The sequence below is a fragment of the Mixophyes fleayi genome, chromosome 5, assembly GCF_038048845.1.
Source record: "Mixophyes fleayi isolate aMixFle1 chromosome 5, aMixFle1.hap1, whole genome shotgun sequence".
NCBI classification, from domain to species: Eukaryota; Metazoa; Chordata; class Amphibia; order Anura; family Limnodynastidae; genus Mixophyes; species Mixophyes fleayi.
Genome location: NC_134406.1, coordinates 87436494 through 87453835, shown reverse-complemented (window position 1 = coordinate 87453835; position 17342 = coordinate 87436494). Strand labels below are relative to the sequence as shown.

General features: G+C 39.0%; 1 protein-coding gene across 2 annotated transcripts in view; it reads right to left on the bottom strand.

Annotated features, from left to right (window-relative positions):
* TPK1 (thiamin pyrophosphokinase 1) overlaps window positions 1-17342 on the bottom strand; it is a 467722-nt gene that overhangs the window by 281971 nt on the left and 168409 nt on the right. For both annotated transcript variants that reach the window (XM_075211273.1, XM_075211274.1), the window contains exon 5: window positions 1151-1223. In XM_075211273.1, the coding sequence (XP_075067374.1) occupies window positions 1151-1223 (73 nt within the window). The remainder of the gene's footprint in view (window positions 1-1150; window positions 1224-17342) is intronic.

Below are 17342 nucleotides of genomic sequence, written 5' to 3'. Positions count from 1 at the left end.
CCGGTCTTGACTATTGCAACCTCCAGCTATGCATTCCTGATTCCCATATATCCACACTTCAATCCATCCTAAATGTTGCTGCAATACTGATCTTTCTCTCTCACATCTGCTTCACCACTTTGTAAATCCCTACAATGGCTCCCTGTGTCCTCCAAAATCTAATTCAAATTGCTCACCCTTATCTACAAAGCCCTCAATACCACCGACCCTTCATACATCTCAAATCTCATATCAAAATACTCTCCCTCCCTCTCTCTTAGATCTACCTCTGTCATGCGCCTTTTCTAGCCTCTGGTAACCACCTCTCACTCGCACCTACAAGACTTCTCCCATGCTGCACCCTACTCTCCCTACTTATAGAATTTCCTACCATGCCCAATCAGGCTCCCTCACAGCCTTCAAATCTATAGACGTTCTCTAAAAACCATCTCTTTTTTTAAAGCTTACCTTTTGATGATACTATTTACACTAATACACCCTCACAGCTGCCCCAATCTCCACTCTAAGCCACACTCACTCCTCTTGTTTCAGCTGTGCCCTCTTGCACTTAGAATGCAAGTCCTCCATACCCTTTGCTTTCATGTCTGTATTTATTTTGTCTACCTTGTATGTCCTTGTTTTACATATGTCCTTTTATGTATGTCCTGCTTTCCCTACTCTGCGGCACTGCAGAACACCGTGGTACCTTACAAATCTACAATAATAATAATAATCATCATCTATGCTACTGTGGGGCATAGAAATATGCATTTGTACGTTTGACACAGAACTACCACTGTCTTGAGATACGTGCGACTCAACATACACATGTAAGTTACACATAATTTTTGAATGTGCATTCAGCATTGAAAATATGTTCAGCTTTAAATAAGGTCCTAAGTGTTTCTCCCAAAGGTTACTATGAGTTCTGCTAAAAAATAAAATAAACAAATCAGGAGGTATCTATGAGGACAGTGTGGGAAACAACAGACATAATTTTTACATTTTTTAGTAGATTTTAGGCATTATGCTCCAAATTACAGAAAGATCCCTTAGACAAATAACCGCAAGTTCCAAGCATTCCAAACAATAGATCCCATGACTGTGTATAGTTTTGCTATCTGACTACTATGAATTCTTGATTGAAAGAATTGAAGGAATTATACAGTACCTTTTTCTTGTAGAATTCCTTCACAACAGGCTGTATGGAATCAAAGTCCCCACTGATGTAATCTGGCAAATATCTTTATAAAAAAAAAAGAATGAAAACAAGAAAAATGTACGTTAATGTGTTTTCCCCTTTAAAATATAACATTTCTCTGCACTATTAAGATTATCCTCATTTATATGCAAAAACAGTTTTCAGGCATAAAAAGACAATGCTGTTCTTCAGGACCTGGAACTGAGGAGTCTTGTTCATCATGAAAGATCAATATATTTTTTCAGTATCACAGGAAAAAGTCTTAACTATAAAGATATCAATAATGAAGTTTTGACATTTGAAAAAAATTGAAAAATACAATTTATGTATGTCAAGGTGCAACTGGGAAACAGACACAAAAGCAGTTTCGGTAGCCATACAAAATGCAGTTTTACGGTTAGATTACTCCCCCCTCCCTCCTAATTTATTTTGTTTCTTATACTGGAAAGCAATTTACAATTTTTGTAAGATATATTTCAAGGTCAATGTTTGAATAATGCATCTCTCAGGATAAATAAATATTTTAAGAAGTACTTGTTAAATACATTTTTATGATCAAATTATTTGAATCGTGTGGAAAGAAATTTTCCAGTAAATACTGTAGAAAGATTAGCACATGAGTACAGCAGAAATCCTCATGTTTCTCAAGCTACTTACAATCACAAACTCCACTCATGTCATATCAGTTTTTTGTTTCAAGGGTGAAGGAAAGAGAACAAGCATATGATGGGCTGCATTGTGCTCACAAAGTAAAAAGACCTGGTTTCAATTAACAGCTAACTATAGACGTAAGCTTGCCTGATTTTCAGGTCATAAAATTACAGGTTGTGCATCTTTCAATTACAGAGAATTGTCAGATGAGCCACATATTCTGATTACTGAATGCATTAAACAACAAGCTCATTTCATGTTATTGTTATATACACATTTGACACAAGGACTACAACAATTACGGAATGTAAATGAACACAGACTGCAGAAACCAGACATGTCTCTGTTGATCTTGACTAGATTTAGCTGATATAACTCCGTTCTATACATTTTATCTCTCTACTGTACTTATCCTAAAGCCCTTATTGGCTAATTGGGTGTCATTAATGGAGATGTCCAATGTGCAATAACAGTTATTCATTCTAATAGAAGGTCATTTTCGTATATAAAATTATGCAAGGCAAAAGCATTAGTGACCTGGATGTGCCTCTGAATTTGTTTTCCATCTACTGCAGCCAGACAGTGACATGTCTATCCTCACCCACAGAGTTATATGGCTTAAATCCTGGATATGACTGCCCTGCACTAGTGCCACATACAGTGCTAGGCTGTAAGTCACAGGCAGGAAAAATAACACTCTGCACTTCACTGCCTGCTCAGAAAGGAAGGTCACATAACAGTTCCTTTCTCCTTTGAGCTTTTCATTTTGGAGACCTAGAGTGCCAGTTCATGCACACAGCACTCTGGTTGTTTAATCCCTTAGTGTGTAGGTGATGACATAGCAGAGATCAAGAGATTAAACTTCCTGCAGACTGTTAACATCACAGAGGGGAGCAGTTTTCGCAGGAAACACAGGCCCTGAAGCAGCTACTACCCCTTTATCTCCCCATAGTTATGCCACTTATACCCCATTTATACTGCACCAAAATCCCGTGTTTTTGCCGGGGCGAGCTCAAACGACCCGGGTCTTGGTGCAGTATGAATGGTACAAGTCAAAAATCCCCGGTCTAAAAACCCGGGTCTTCAACCCGGATTTATCGAGGGGTAATTCCCGGGTCGGACACGGGTTGCCTGCACTATGAATGGTGCAACCCAGGTTTTTCAACCCGGGTTGCACAGAAAACAAGCAGATTGGCTGTCTGCCTGTCTCTGGAGGATGATGTCATCGGTGGGGGCCCATGGAAGTAAAAAAAAAACCAGTCACCTTTTAATGACATCACCATTTTTCAGCCAATGAAAACTGCTCTGGTGATGACTCCCACAAATTGCCAGGGCACAGACTTGTGCATAATGAATGTGGTCAACCCGGGAAATTCCCGGGTCCGAGGTGCAATATGAATGGTGTTTCTGAGCTGGGACGCTCCGGGCCCCAGTAAAAACCCGGATTGAAAAACCCGGGATATTGCCGGGGCGGCAGTATGAAAGCGGTATTACTATATTTAGGTAATTGACCTCTGCTACTGTAATAAAGAATAAATACATGTATGCAGGGAGGCCACCTCCTTTAAAATGTATTGGCCATTTTAGGACAATAGGATTTGTCTCTCTTTATTAGATTATTATAATTCTCTACAGACTCCAGCCACAGATAATCTAAAACAAAAATCCATAATTGGCTCATATAGTTTTAGAACATAGAGATCAGACAACTTTACTTGAACTAAAGTAGTTATTGGAAGAAGGAAATAGAGACAGGTCATTTTTCAGATGTTATTCCTATTTTTGATATAGAGAAGCTCATCAATTATGAATTTTGTACAGATGATTAGTATTGTACTGATGATTTCAGATTGATCTGCTCAAACTATTTACACAATGAATTTAATCAGACCATTAACGAAAAAAGAGTTATACTTGAATCTGCAGACAAAAGGGAGGGATAGTCATACAGAATATAGAAAACTATCTAAAAGAGGCACAGAAAAGATTCTTAAAAGTGGATCCAACTAAATTATTTCAAAGTCAGCTTTACGAACTGTTGTTACATAATGCTCTTGGTGATATGCAGGCAGGAATCACCTCTTGGGCGCCCCAAAATTGTGGGAATAGTGTCACTCACTTGTACTTTATCATTTTATATTGATTCATTAATCAAAGTCATGTTGCCTCTCTGAGATCCCACCTCAAAGCTAAAACTCATATATTAAATATGATTACATATATTGAATGGAAGGTGTCCTATGAATTCTTAACACTAGATTTACAGGCTTTATATACACATATCCCTCATTCAGCAGGGATGATAGCGTTTAATAAATTTCTTCTTATTGACCGTGGAATCTCAGATAGACCATATGAATTTTTATTTTATCAAACAACTATTTTAATTTTGATTAAGTATTTTATTTACAAAACATATGGGACATCAATGGGCACCAAGTTTGCTCTAAGTTTCACCTGTTTATATATAAGACAATTTGAAGATTTATTTATATATCGAATACCATTCGAAATGAACTTGGTGCTCCACAGATGATAGGTGATTTTTAGATATTTTGCTATGTGTATTATAACTCAGCACTTTGTTTTGTTTCAAATCTAATAATTTTAATCACAAATGTACTCACCATGATCACACATGTTTCACAAACTTAATGAATATCACCTTCTTTGTACAAGGGAAAAATAAAATATCTACCAATGGTGACAGTATAATTTATTACCAGTTAAATGTATTAAGAACTGAACAATAATTTAAATTAGGTATATTAATCTATGGAAGTTTTTAAAGTGTAAACATTATTTGTTTGATGATCAACTTTTTAATAAAGAATAATATTAGTTTACACAAGCAACTGGCTACTATTTACTGATTACAGCTGAAAGGTAATTAATTATGGAGATTTAGATCTCCAGGTTATTTAAACACTGTGGACTTTCTAACACACAATGCCTTTGAAAGATCAATAAAAAAAAATAGATTAATTGAAATATGAAGTGCTTGTGTTTAACAACATTGAACAGATAGTCAGTAGCAATTTTGAATTATCTATGAATCTGGATGTGGGAGAGATTTTTTCCAAAGCACGTAAACATTGATATAGGATTTCCGGCGTGAAAGTCTAGACAAAGATATTGGTGAGCTCCGGATGGCGATAGCAGAGGACACCAGTGGCAAATAGAAAGATATCACAGACATCCTCCTATATATTGTCAAGATCCCACGACTATATCAGCTGTGAGAGGTGGGGGATCCTAAGTGCTACAATTCTAATTTGTCTTAGCGTTCCATACAAAGGGGGCATTTATAAAAATGTGTACACACCAGCAACCTGTAATTTTTCTACTACATGTTAGAAAATTACATTGCTTGCTATGAGAGTAAGCTTTATTTAACTTTATTTCTGCTGTAATTTTTTGGCAGGATACACCTCTTTTAGACACCAAAGGTTGAGACAATACCATGAATAATATAAAAAAAATATACACGACATGTCGTGAAACTCATACAGAATGTTCATCATCATCACCATTTATTTATATAGCGCCACTAATTCCGCAGCGCTGTACAGAGAACTCATTCACATCAGTCCCTGCCCCATTGGAGCTTACAGTCTAGATTCCCTAACATACTCACACAGACAGACACAGACTAGGGTCAATTTGTTAGCAGCCAATTAACCTACCAGTATGTTTTTGGAGTGTGGGAGGAAACCGGAGCACCCGGAGGAAACCCACGCAAACACGGGGAGAACATGCAAACTCCTCACAGATAAGGCCATGGTCGGGAATTGAACTCATGACCCCAGTGCTGTCAGGCAGAAGTGCCAACCACTACGCCACCGTGCTGCGATGTTTGGCAAGAATGTATTACAATCTTTGCCCATTCGAGTGGCTGCTTGAACAGCATTTAAAATAAAATGAAGCTCAAGAAAACTGCTGGAGAAATTGTGTGGCATAGAGATTACTCTCTCTCTATGCCAGTTGGACCTTCTCTGTTGTTCAGTTGGACATGAGTGATATGCACAGCTTCAAAGTTGCTGGAAGAAAAATTATTTTTGTAATGCATACCAGTCACGTGGACAAACCTTTCTATATTAAGTAAACCAACGACATTGGACATTTTAAAAATGAGCTGGATGGAGCCTTGGTGAAGAATGTAATATATTTTTTTATAATCTATAAAGCATTAAGATAAAAAAAATAAAAAATCAGTATTTTAACCTGTGTGCATAAGCCTTCAAGTCTAAACATGAAAAACTTAAATATAGAACACAAAAGGATTCTTTGTTGAATGCATCAGAGAAGATAAACAGATTGTGTGTGCACAATAGGTCAGGGGTGTCCAACCTTCTAGCTTCCCTGGGCCACATTGGAAGACGACGAGTTGGTTTGGGCCGCACATAAGATACACTAACAATAACGATAGCTGATCATCCAAAAAACCATAGAAAACATAGTTAACATGTATATGAGAAAAAAAGTGATATATATATATATATATATATATATATATATATATATATATATATATATATATATATATATATATATATATCACTTTTTTTTTCAAATCCCCCTATACTTACCTTTCAATCGCCCTGTTCAAAAAATCCTCTCTAGTTATTATACCATAATCACTTTTTGTATTGTTTCGATGCAATATCAATAAGGTGCATTTAAGCCAGGCATTGTATATCAGGGTGCCCTGACCAGGCCTGCGGTACCTAACATATACATTACTGTGACCCTAAATTGTGACCTGTTTTGCTAATTACACCACTATGTTAGTTAAGGGATAACAACTTATAATGGGCCAAAGAGAATAATATATAATGCCCCATTAGTATTACAAGTAGAAGTATGTAGCAGGGAGATAAGGTCCATGATGCTCCAGGACCAGGTGACTTTTATTCACTGGTCAGCGTCCCTTGAAATAATAAAATAAATCCCCCTTAACATACCTTTTAATCGGCTTGTTCTCCTGTCCTCTCCTCTTCTTTTCTCCAATTCTGTGCTGCTGATTGTTCTTCTCGCGTGGGTGACTCCTCTGTGCTGGGCTCCGCAATGGATGTTGGGCGTGATGACATCACGCACGACATTCACTGCGAGCACCGCACGGAGGAGGAGACAAGGGAGGGAGCCGGAGTACCAGCTGACGTGACCGCAAGGTAAGTATTTTCTTTTCTTTTTTTTTTGCAGGATTTTTTTTTTCCATTAACAGTGCTGCCCCCTTGCCACAACCAAAACTCCTTCTGGGCCACATTTACAGGCGTGCTGGGCCGCATGCGGCCCTCGGGCCGTGGGTTTGACAGCCATCCAATAGGTAATTCATATCTTTGCCAACCCCCGCCCCTCAAAAAGAAAATAGTCAAGTGCATAATTACCTAACTTCCATCTTCATCTGCAACAAACTTTAAAACTATATTTTCACTGGTACTCAAAATAAAACCAGGCATAATCATGAAGATAATTTAAGAAAAAACATTTGTTGCAAGTTCCACTGGGGGATAATTTTAGAATTAAGCAAAAAAGACTAAACTAAAAAAAACACGGGAGGATTAAGAAGAAATGGGTAATTGTTGTGGATGGAAAAACACTATCAGGGGAGTTTCAATTAAAAGACAACAAGCCATACATTTAATTAGAATGGGGAAGCATTTCAAAGCCTACAGTGTTTACATAAATAAGATGTAATCCTTATTAACCTGCAGAGAGCATAATGGGCAATCCACCAATGTCCTGTAGAATACTGATGCATTAATTTTCTTTCTACACATTTCCATTTGGGAACTATTAACACTAATGTTCTCACATACCAGTCACTTTAAAAAAAATAATGTTTGCTTTCTTAAATTAACCCCTTCAACACGTTGCGGTGTAGTTTAAGGTTCCAAAAAAAGAAGCTCTCTTTACCATGTGCTCAAACATGGCTCGGCAATGTGAATGTAGTATAGTATTTTTCAACCATTATCAAAGCCTAACTAATTTAATTCTGTAGTTATTTTCAAATACTAAAAGCACCCATCTTACTTTAGATCTCCAATTACATTAGTTGCTACTCTCTTTTCTATATATTAATATCTAAAACATGAGTCAGAAATTTCAAGCATAATTCAAGCTTGCATATTTTACATGCTGATGCTGCTTTAAACAAGGTCATCGTTCTCAGCACGTAGCACCTATGCAAATGATGTGAAGGCAGAAAACAAGGCTTTCACTGAGGCATTAAAAATCAATTAAACATTATGATAAATGAAAGCATTCATAGGGATGATTGCACATAAATGCCAAGCTTGTAGGCTTACATTGCACTTACCGTCAGGTTAAAGTTTTCCCTGGGTTGTTTTAAATTACATCCAATAGGCTCCAAGGGGAGTGGCAAAGTAAGCCTCTATAGCAGGCGTGTCCAACCTGCGGCCCTCCAGATGTTGTGAAACTACAAGTCCCAGCATGCCCTTCCAGCTATCAACAGGTTGTCTACTGGCAAAGCATGCTGGGGCTTGTAGTTTCACAACACCTGGAGGGCCTCAGGTTGGACAGGCCTGCTCTATAGCATCCAAGAACAGGAAGTTCTCCCTCTTTTGCTTCATGTATCCCCTCCATCCCATCCTGTCATAATATGTCTGTTAATGATGAGTGCTTTATACTATGTAAACAACCACAGCGCTGAGAGCATTCACTCAATTGTGAATAAATCCATGAAACTGATATAAGCAAAACACATTTTATAGAAAAATACAAACAAAGATATAAAATGTACAGCATATAATCACATAATTTCCTTTGATCAGTGCACTGATCTAAAAATAACACATTAAAAAGACATTCAAACCACAACCATCGGTGATCTCCTTAATTCAACATCATCAGCGCCAGAATCTTTTTTTAGTCATTTTCTTTGGTTTGTACTAGGTGTCTAACTTTCTTTTTCCCTATTCACACGAGGCAAAGTCGTCATGAAAAGCAGTGTAGTCAGCGATTAATACATGACGAGAAAAGAAAAACAAAAAAACCTTATGAATGGTGCCCAAAAATTAAAAATGTAAACATGATAGATGTAATAAAATAAAGCAGCTGCATATAGGAGCTGCAACCCTCCTCACGTAGAAGACCAATAAAAAAAACAAAAAATGCAGCGCTAGAAAAATATATGTAAAACTTTAGTCCTGGAGGTACTAACAAGGGATGGTCTTACACAATAAACAACATTTTATATTTAGTGCTACTAAAATTGATGAATACATATATAAAATAAGAGTCAATACAAATACTATGAACCATATAGAAGAAGCAATACACAATAACACCCATATAACTGGATATAATGATGTTAAAATACTGCTACCAATTTGCCGATAAATACCTATAGAGGAGTCCTTGTTGATGTGTTACATAGTTACATAGTTACATAGTTGATGAGGTTGAAAAAAGACACCAGTCCATCAAGTTCAACCTATTTTGGATCTCCTGCGATCCTGCACTTATATTTGTAATTAATCCAGAGTAGGCAACCGCCCATCTGTTTCAATTTTGAAAATCCCCCCCAGACTCAATATTGCAATCCAATTTTTACCCTATATCCACTACTATCCTTTATTTTAAATTAACGGTCGTATCCCTGGATACACCTTTCCGCTAAAAATTGGTCTAACCCTTAAACATATCTATTGAATCTGCCATCACAACCTTCCCTGGCAATGAATTCCATATCTTGACTGCCCTTACTGTAAAGAACCCCTTCCTTTGCTGGTTGTGAAATTTCCTCTCCTCTAACCTTAGGGGATGACCACGTGTCCTGTGTATGGTCCTTGGGGTAAAAAGTTCCCATGAAAGCTCTCCGTATTGACCCCTAATGTATTTGTACATAGTAATCATATCTCCCCTTAGACGCCTCTTTTCTAAAGTAAACTTAATGGAATGTGGGCTCACATATATATATATATAAAAAATGCACTTTATTCAAAAAATGTAGCATTGAGAGATATGTATCCCAAATATAAACTTGTACTGGTATATGATTAGATACAGATAAAAAATGGTATACAAGTCCAGAATGCAGGAGCGGATCTCACTTGTAATAAAAGGAAAAGGATTCGTTAGTGAGAATAATCAACTCAAAGTGGTGTTGTCTTGTAAATAAAATATCTAAGCCCCACCGAAAACCGATTCAAAATAGACAGCCTGATTGTAAATTAAAAAGGAACAAATGTCCGGGGATGCGTGTAGACGGTAATAAGCAACTTAGCATATAAGGCAGCTAGAGTCTGAAAGAATCGGCCGGCAGCTCTTACCTCTCGAGCCAGTAAATTCACTAGGATCCCCAGTATGCCGATAACAGATGCGGATGAAACTTTGAGTCAGTTATAGACCCGTAGTGCAAACTCCGTCATAGCTCCCAAATTGCTCCATGCGCTAAGTATACTCTGTGCACATATGTGAAATAGATGAGACTGATGTGATCAGTTATGTCAAAATATGTCCTCTGCTTATATATCTGGTGGGGTATCAAACTGCTGCGGTGTTGATGCAATCCACTCATATCCAAGAAAGGATTTGATTTCAAAGATATTTATAACTAATGTTCATATTACATAGCGAGATCACTCATAAATAAAAATCCAAACAGGACTCCGTGAGATAATAAAGGTGCCCTGAAGCATTTTATTACATAAAAGTAATTTCATCAGACCGATATCTAGTCCTGCATACTGGACTTATCTACCATTTTTATCTGGATCCAATCATATACCAATACAAGTTTATGGACAAATCCCCCCAGCACACTGCTATAGCCAGCAACAGATCTGCTATTTCTACTGTAGATAAAAATGAAAAAGTCTCAGTTGCACACATTTGCAAATGTATGTTGAAGCCACCCACCACTCCACGGTGCTTTTGCTAATAGGGTGGTCCCACTCTAAACAATGAGAGTCCCATATATTTGGGCCATACATATGTGTTTTTAAATTGAGAGCTAACTTACCAAAGAGGTACCCCAGAAGCCTCCAAATAGCAATCCAATGTCAGCACTCCCCCTCAGCTACTGACACCAACATGCCTCTCAGACAAATAAAGAAATGGAAGTTGCTCAAATCAATTTATAGGCTATAGCAGGTGCATGAAAGGATGGGGTTATCCTAAAAGGAGCAAACACAGACAAATCCCCCCAGCACACTTTATTTGTCTGAGAGGCATGCAATTTACACTTATCTGCTTTATCCCAAAACCTTCTGTGTGCATTATTCGAACAGGATCTGAGATGCAGGATACAAGCCACACAGACAGAGAGGCAGCGCCCCCCCCCCCCCTGCTGTGTATACAGGCTGAACAAACGTGTTGGCCACTGAGATGTAAAGGTGAAATTAACATGAGGGACTTTCTTTAGAAAAGTTATACAAATCCAATCGTGACATCTCAGAAGTTGCAAATGAATACCACATTTCCTATACAAAGTGCCACACAATATAATAAAATAAGTACATCTCCAATACACAGTATCAAGAATCAGTATATTTGCAACAATATAAATTGGCACACTACCAATAATTTAAATATATTATTAAAATAAGTTATTTATAAATGATCCAGCCACACCCCAACTATCACAACTATCCAAAATATCTTCTGGTCTGGTACACACCTGACACACTTCTGCTAATAATATTCCCATAATAATATATTTAAATAAACTAACTCGTATTGCACATTAAGCATTCATATAACGGTTATATCCGTGTTGGTGTGCACTTTGAAATATGTGTAAAATTAGCATGTGTTGCTATGATGTGCACTCCATTAACACAAATAGTCATTCATGTCCCCCTCTGTCCACATGCTTTACACATATGCATTACCCCTCCCCATCACATTTCTCCTTCTCCTTACCTTTTTATTTTCCAGTAACAGCACAAGAATAGAAAGATTTTCCAGCAGCTCCTGTATGGTGTAAGTGTACCATGTGGCTACTGCAGCCACATAACCTGTGAAGTCACAGGGTGAAGATGATCTAGAAACTATATACAGAGATTCTATGCAGGCAGCCTGTGCGATGCGTGCACCGGCCGTCCTGTCGCATACTACTCACTGCAGTCGCACAATCCATTCATAGAATACTGTACTACAAGCTGTAGTACAGTATTATATGAATGAATGATGCGGCCACATTTAGTATGTGATGTGACAGCCCATGTGCAGATCGCACAGGCTATCTGCACACCATTCTCACTAAACCACCAGGTATAAAGAAGCAAAAAAATAAAATAAAAAAAATAAAGAATCAATGGTATTCAACGTGGCCCCTGGTGTGCTCAAGCCACATACGCTACTAGCCCCTTGCTGGCGGCCCTGTGTGCAATCTCCAAACCTCTTGGGCTTCAAATCTATATATTATATTCACTTCAATCCGTGCTCAAAACACCCAAGAAAGTAGGGCTTTGCAGGTGATGCTATAAACACATATATATAAATCTATACACATACATACATACATACATACATACAGATAGATAGATAGATAGATAGATAGATAGATAGAACTATTCTGACATCAAAAGAAAACTTTTGGGTACCAGTGCAACATAAGCATGAACAAAATAAAAATGGAAAAATGAAACAAGAGATTAAAATAAAAATACATAATACAGACCAGCAAGAAGTAAAAAGCAAAAGAGTATACCGTATCTACAAGGAGAAGTAAGGAAAGTGTTATACAGTATATTTGTCAGAAACTGGAATATAGACAGGTTGCAGGAGATATTTTTAATCACAGTGTTCTCGTACAAGAGGTCACATACAGAGATAGAACAAGTGTATTCATAATATTAGTTTCTAGCACCTTCAAGCCTCACTGCTGGAGCAAATGAAATTGCAAGACAAGATGAGGTACAGTGTTTATAAGCCTTTTTGAAGCTTGGATTTAGAGTGCATCTCAGTCAACAGTAGGCAGGGTACTGACAGGTACTACACACAACAGGAAAACAAATCTTTCATTTTAAGTAAAATTTTAATTAAATGTTTTATATTCCAAGTTGTTGTATTAAGAGCAATACAATACTTCAATATTTGCAAATAGGTAAATAAAGTTGAATGTTTTAGCTTCTTATAGACCCCTGACATATTACTTTGAATACTTAACTTTTAAAGTGCTATATTTAAAACTTTTTTGCAATTCAACACAGCAAACAACCTGGCAAACTACCTATTAATACATACACTATAAGGACAAAAGTATTTGGCCCCACCTGTTAATTATTAAATTGAGGTGTTTCAGACTCATTGCCACATAAAATCAAGCACCTAGCTATGCAGTCTCCATTCGCAGACATTTGTGATACAAAATGGGTCATTCTGTAGAGTTCAGTGACTTAAAGCGTCAGTGACCTTTGCAATAATCCCCGCTGGATATTCCATGGTCAACTGTAAGTGATATTATTAGAGAATGGAAGAGTTTAGAAACAGCAGCAACTCGAAGCGGAAGACCACGTAAAATCACAGAGCGGGGTCAAAGACTGCTAAAGTGCATTGTGCCTAAAAGTAAATGCTCTGCTAATTCCATAGCTAAAGAGTTCAGAACTTCCACTGGCATTATTGTAAGCACAAAAACTGTGCGTCAGAAGCTAATGGAATGGGTTTCCATGGACGAGCAGCTGCATGCAAGCTTCACATCACCAAGACCAATGCCAAGCGTCAGATAGAGTGGTGTAAAGCACACCGACACTGGACTCTGGAGCAGTGGAAACGTGTTCTGTGGAGTAACCAATCACGCTTCTCTGTTTGGCAGTCAGATGGGTGAGTCTGGGTTTGACAGATGTAGGGAGAACATTAACTGCCTGACTGCATTATGCCAACTGTGAAGTTTGGTGGAGGAGGGATAATGGGGCTGTTTTTCAGGATTTGGGCTAGGCCCCTTATCTCCAGTGAAGGGGAATCTTAATGTTTCAGCATACCAAGTCAACTTTGTGGCAAGAGTTTGGAGAAGGCCCTTTTTTTATTCCAACATGACTGTGCCCCAGTGCACAAAGCAAGGACTATAAAGACATGGTTAGAGGAGTTCGGTGTGGAAGAACTTGACTGGCCTGCACAGAGTACTGACCTCAACCCAATAGAACACCCTTGAGATGAACTGGAACGGAGATTGCATGTCAGGCCTTCTCATCCAACATCAGTGCCTGACCACATAAATACTCTACAGAATGAATGGGCACAAATTCCCACAGAAACCCTCAATATCTTGTGAAAAGCGTTTGAAGAAGAGTAGAAGCTTAAAGTAAATGTATTTGAAAACTATGTTATTACAGTCCCTGTTGGTGTAAAGTAATGTGCAAGCGTCCGAATACTTTTGTCCATATACTGTACATCAAAAGAACACAAAAGGACAAAGGCAAAAGAAAGCACCATCTGTACACGTATGTGAAAAAAATAGCTGTAATACGTACACAAAGGCAAAATATATGCACATGAAATGAAGAAAACAGTCAGCTGAGCATTCGCAAACAGCCACTAATAAATGGTTCGCTATTGCTAGCAACTCTCATCATTATCCTCCACTATATGCACTTGCCCTCGACAATCCAAAAATTGACAGGCGTATATGCATTTGTGTCATTTCTGCATTTGTGTCACTTTCTGCACCTGTTCTCAAATGCACAAAAACGCCCTTACTGTACTTGGCCTATGTTAGAACACCCCTTCCCTGACTACGCAAATCTGCATAGGCTCATAAGCGTGCAACCACTTTCTGGGCATATGCAGAGTGATTATACACAAGATCCACTACATAGACTGGTGTAATACTCACTCTGCATCAGCCCCTCTGTGCTTGCCTAACAAAAAAACATGGGTCCTGTCTCCAACACAAGATCTACAGGATGGCTAAGAACTGTGGTCCAATGATGCAGGTTGTGTGCCCCAAACACTGCTGCTGTTGCGGCTTCTGGAACCACTTTATTTTACCACTGATTAAACTGACCAATAAGTTATCAGCTCACTGCAGTCCAGCTTGTATTTGTATGTTAATGGTTTCACATTGATATACGTATTAATTCCTTTGTATCTAAGGCTCAATCCATTTCACAAGCTGCATTTCAAACAGAACACCGCACATGAAAACAGTCAGGGAATTAGCACATCACAATCTATTTGTCTAGCTGCCATTTCTGTTCACATGGACAGCGATAAAAAAAGCAGGTCAAGAGAGCTAAGAGAAAACGATGCTGAAACGCAGGATGAGAAAAAAGTTTTGTGGACGAACTCTAAGCCAAATACAGATTAAAAGCATAAAAGGTCCTGGTCTCTTATTTTATCTTTACATTTTGTACTCATGCTGGCTTTAAGATAAGGGAAATTAGTTTAAAACTTTACTTTTTGCTTCCATTATTTCATCATGTCCTTCTACATTGTTCAGTTTGTGTACCTTCAGACTCTAGAAAACCATGATATAATATGTCTATGAACTACTTTAAAAAGTTACTTCCGGCCTATGGTGACGTATCTAGCTATAAAATAAATTATACAAAATCAGAGGCCCTATTGCTCTATGTCTCCCCCCAGGAGGCCGAAGTGTTACGGTCCTCTTTCAAATTCAAGTGGCAGACTAGAAAAATAAAATATCTGGGAGTCTACCTCACATCCCGATACGACCTCCTCTACCAAGAGAATTTCCCACCTCTCTTCGCCAAAACACAATCTGATTTGGTTTCCTGGAACCGCCTTATTATCTCGTGGCTGGGTAGGATCATCGCAGTAAAAATGAACATCATACCCAAAGGGCTGTACCTCTTCCAAACCCTACCAGTTCCTGTCCCTGCCACCCTCCTATCCAACATCCAGAAGGCCCTCACTCGGTTTATTTGGAATCATAGGCCCCCACGGGTATCGGTGGCTGTCCTGAAGAAGCCTATTCCCGGTGGTGGGAGGGGTCTACCCGATATTAAGATGTACTACCTAGCTTCTCACTTCTCTCAAATTGTTGCATCATATGCCCCCTCAGGTTCCATGTCATGGCTGGATCTAGAGGCGGTGCATACTGCCCTCCCTGATCTGACACCACTTTGGGGTTTATCCCCTATACACCGCCCCTCGCCCTCCAAACTCCTTCCCACCATTAAATTTGACGTTAATATTTGGGATTCCTACTCCTTCAAATTAAAGCTTGCATCTGCCCTCTCTCCCGACCCCCATCTGGTTTAACCCCATATTCCCTCCCGGCCTCTCTAGATTGAGACACCGTCTCTGGACTCAGGCCGGCCTTAAATTTCCATCAGATTTCTCGAAACAGGGCCAGTGGCTTCCACTAGCTGAGCTGCAGTTTCACTCCCCAGGCCGGACGCTTAGCCCCTTTGAGTTCTTTCAAATCAGCCATTTTTTTCGATCCCTGCCACCCAATTCTATACTGCGTCCCCTCACTCTATTTAAGAAACCTATGCAAACACCACCCCATGTCCAAGGGCATGATATCACAACTTTATAGTATCTTTCTCGATTCCACTCTTCACCCTCAGCTCCCCCACGAAGTTGAGTGGGAGAGAAATCTTGGCCCTCCGCCAGATGAGGAGGCCTGGGAGGACATGAGACTGGGGATAGCCAAAAGCTCTATATCAACCAGACTAAAAGAAACATCCTATAAAATTTACTATCACTGGTATTATACCCCCACTCGACTTCACGCAATGTTCCCCTCCGCGTCGCCGGACTGCTGGCGGAATTGCGGCCACAGGGGTTCTATGTTACATATCTGGTGGACTTGTCCAATTATCGCTCCCTTCTGGGATGCGATCCATGGCTTTATCAATACTTTATTTGAGACTCCCGTTGCAAAGGACCCCTGGATCTTTCTCCTTTGTTACCCTCCCCCGGATCTTGATAAATTCGCCCAAAAACTGACGGCGCACATCCTCACAGCCGCCAAATCTCTTATTGCCCTCAACTGGAAGCGTGCTTCCTCTCCATCTTTTTCGGCCCTTAAAAAACAAATTTGGAATGTGGCAGCAATGGAAGAGATCACTTACCATCTACACGACAGAGGTTACGCTTTCACCCAAGTCTGGGCTCCATGGCAAATGGCGGCAAGCGCGTTTCCCTCTGATACTTGATTTCCTCGTGGAGGCCCATGTGTGTCGAGTGAGTCCCTGCTCCTGCTCTACCGACCATTGACCCTGTAACACACATTCATTACCTTCCCCCTGACTGTACCCCTGCCTAACTTCTGTGGTCTTCCTTCCCACCCCCCCTCTCTTACACCCCCCCCCCCAATTCTATTTTGATGTTGTCTGATCTATGTAAGATAAAGCAAGAAATAATATAAAAAAACTGGTCACTTTACAGCTTAAGTTCCCTGTGGATGTCCTTCCAGGATTTCAGTACAATGTAAATGTCTTCCTATGCACACACTGTAACTTTCAGATTTTGTATCTTGTATATCTTGTATTGCTTGACCATTCAAAATAAAGAATTATAAAAAAAAAAAAAAGTTACTTCCTCTTAAATACGTTTGGGCATTCCTTTTGAATAT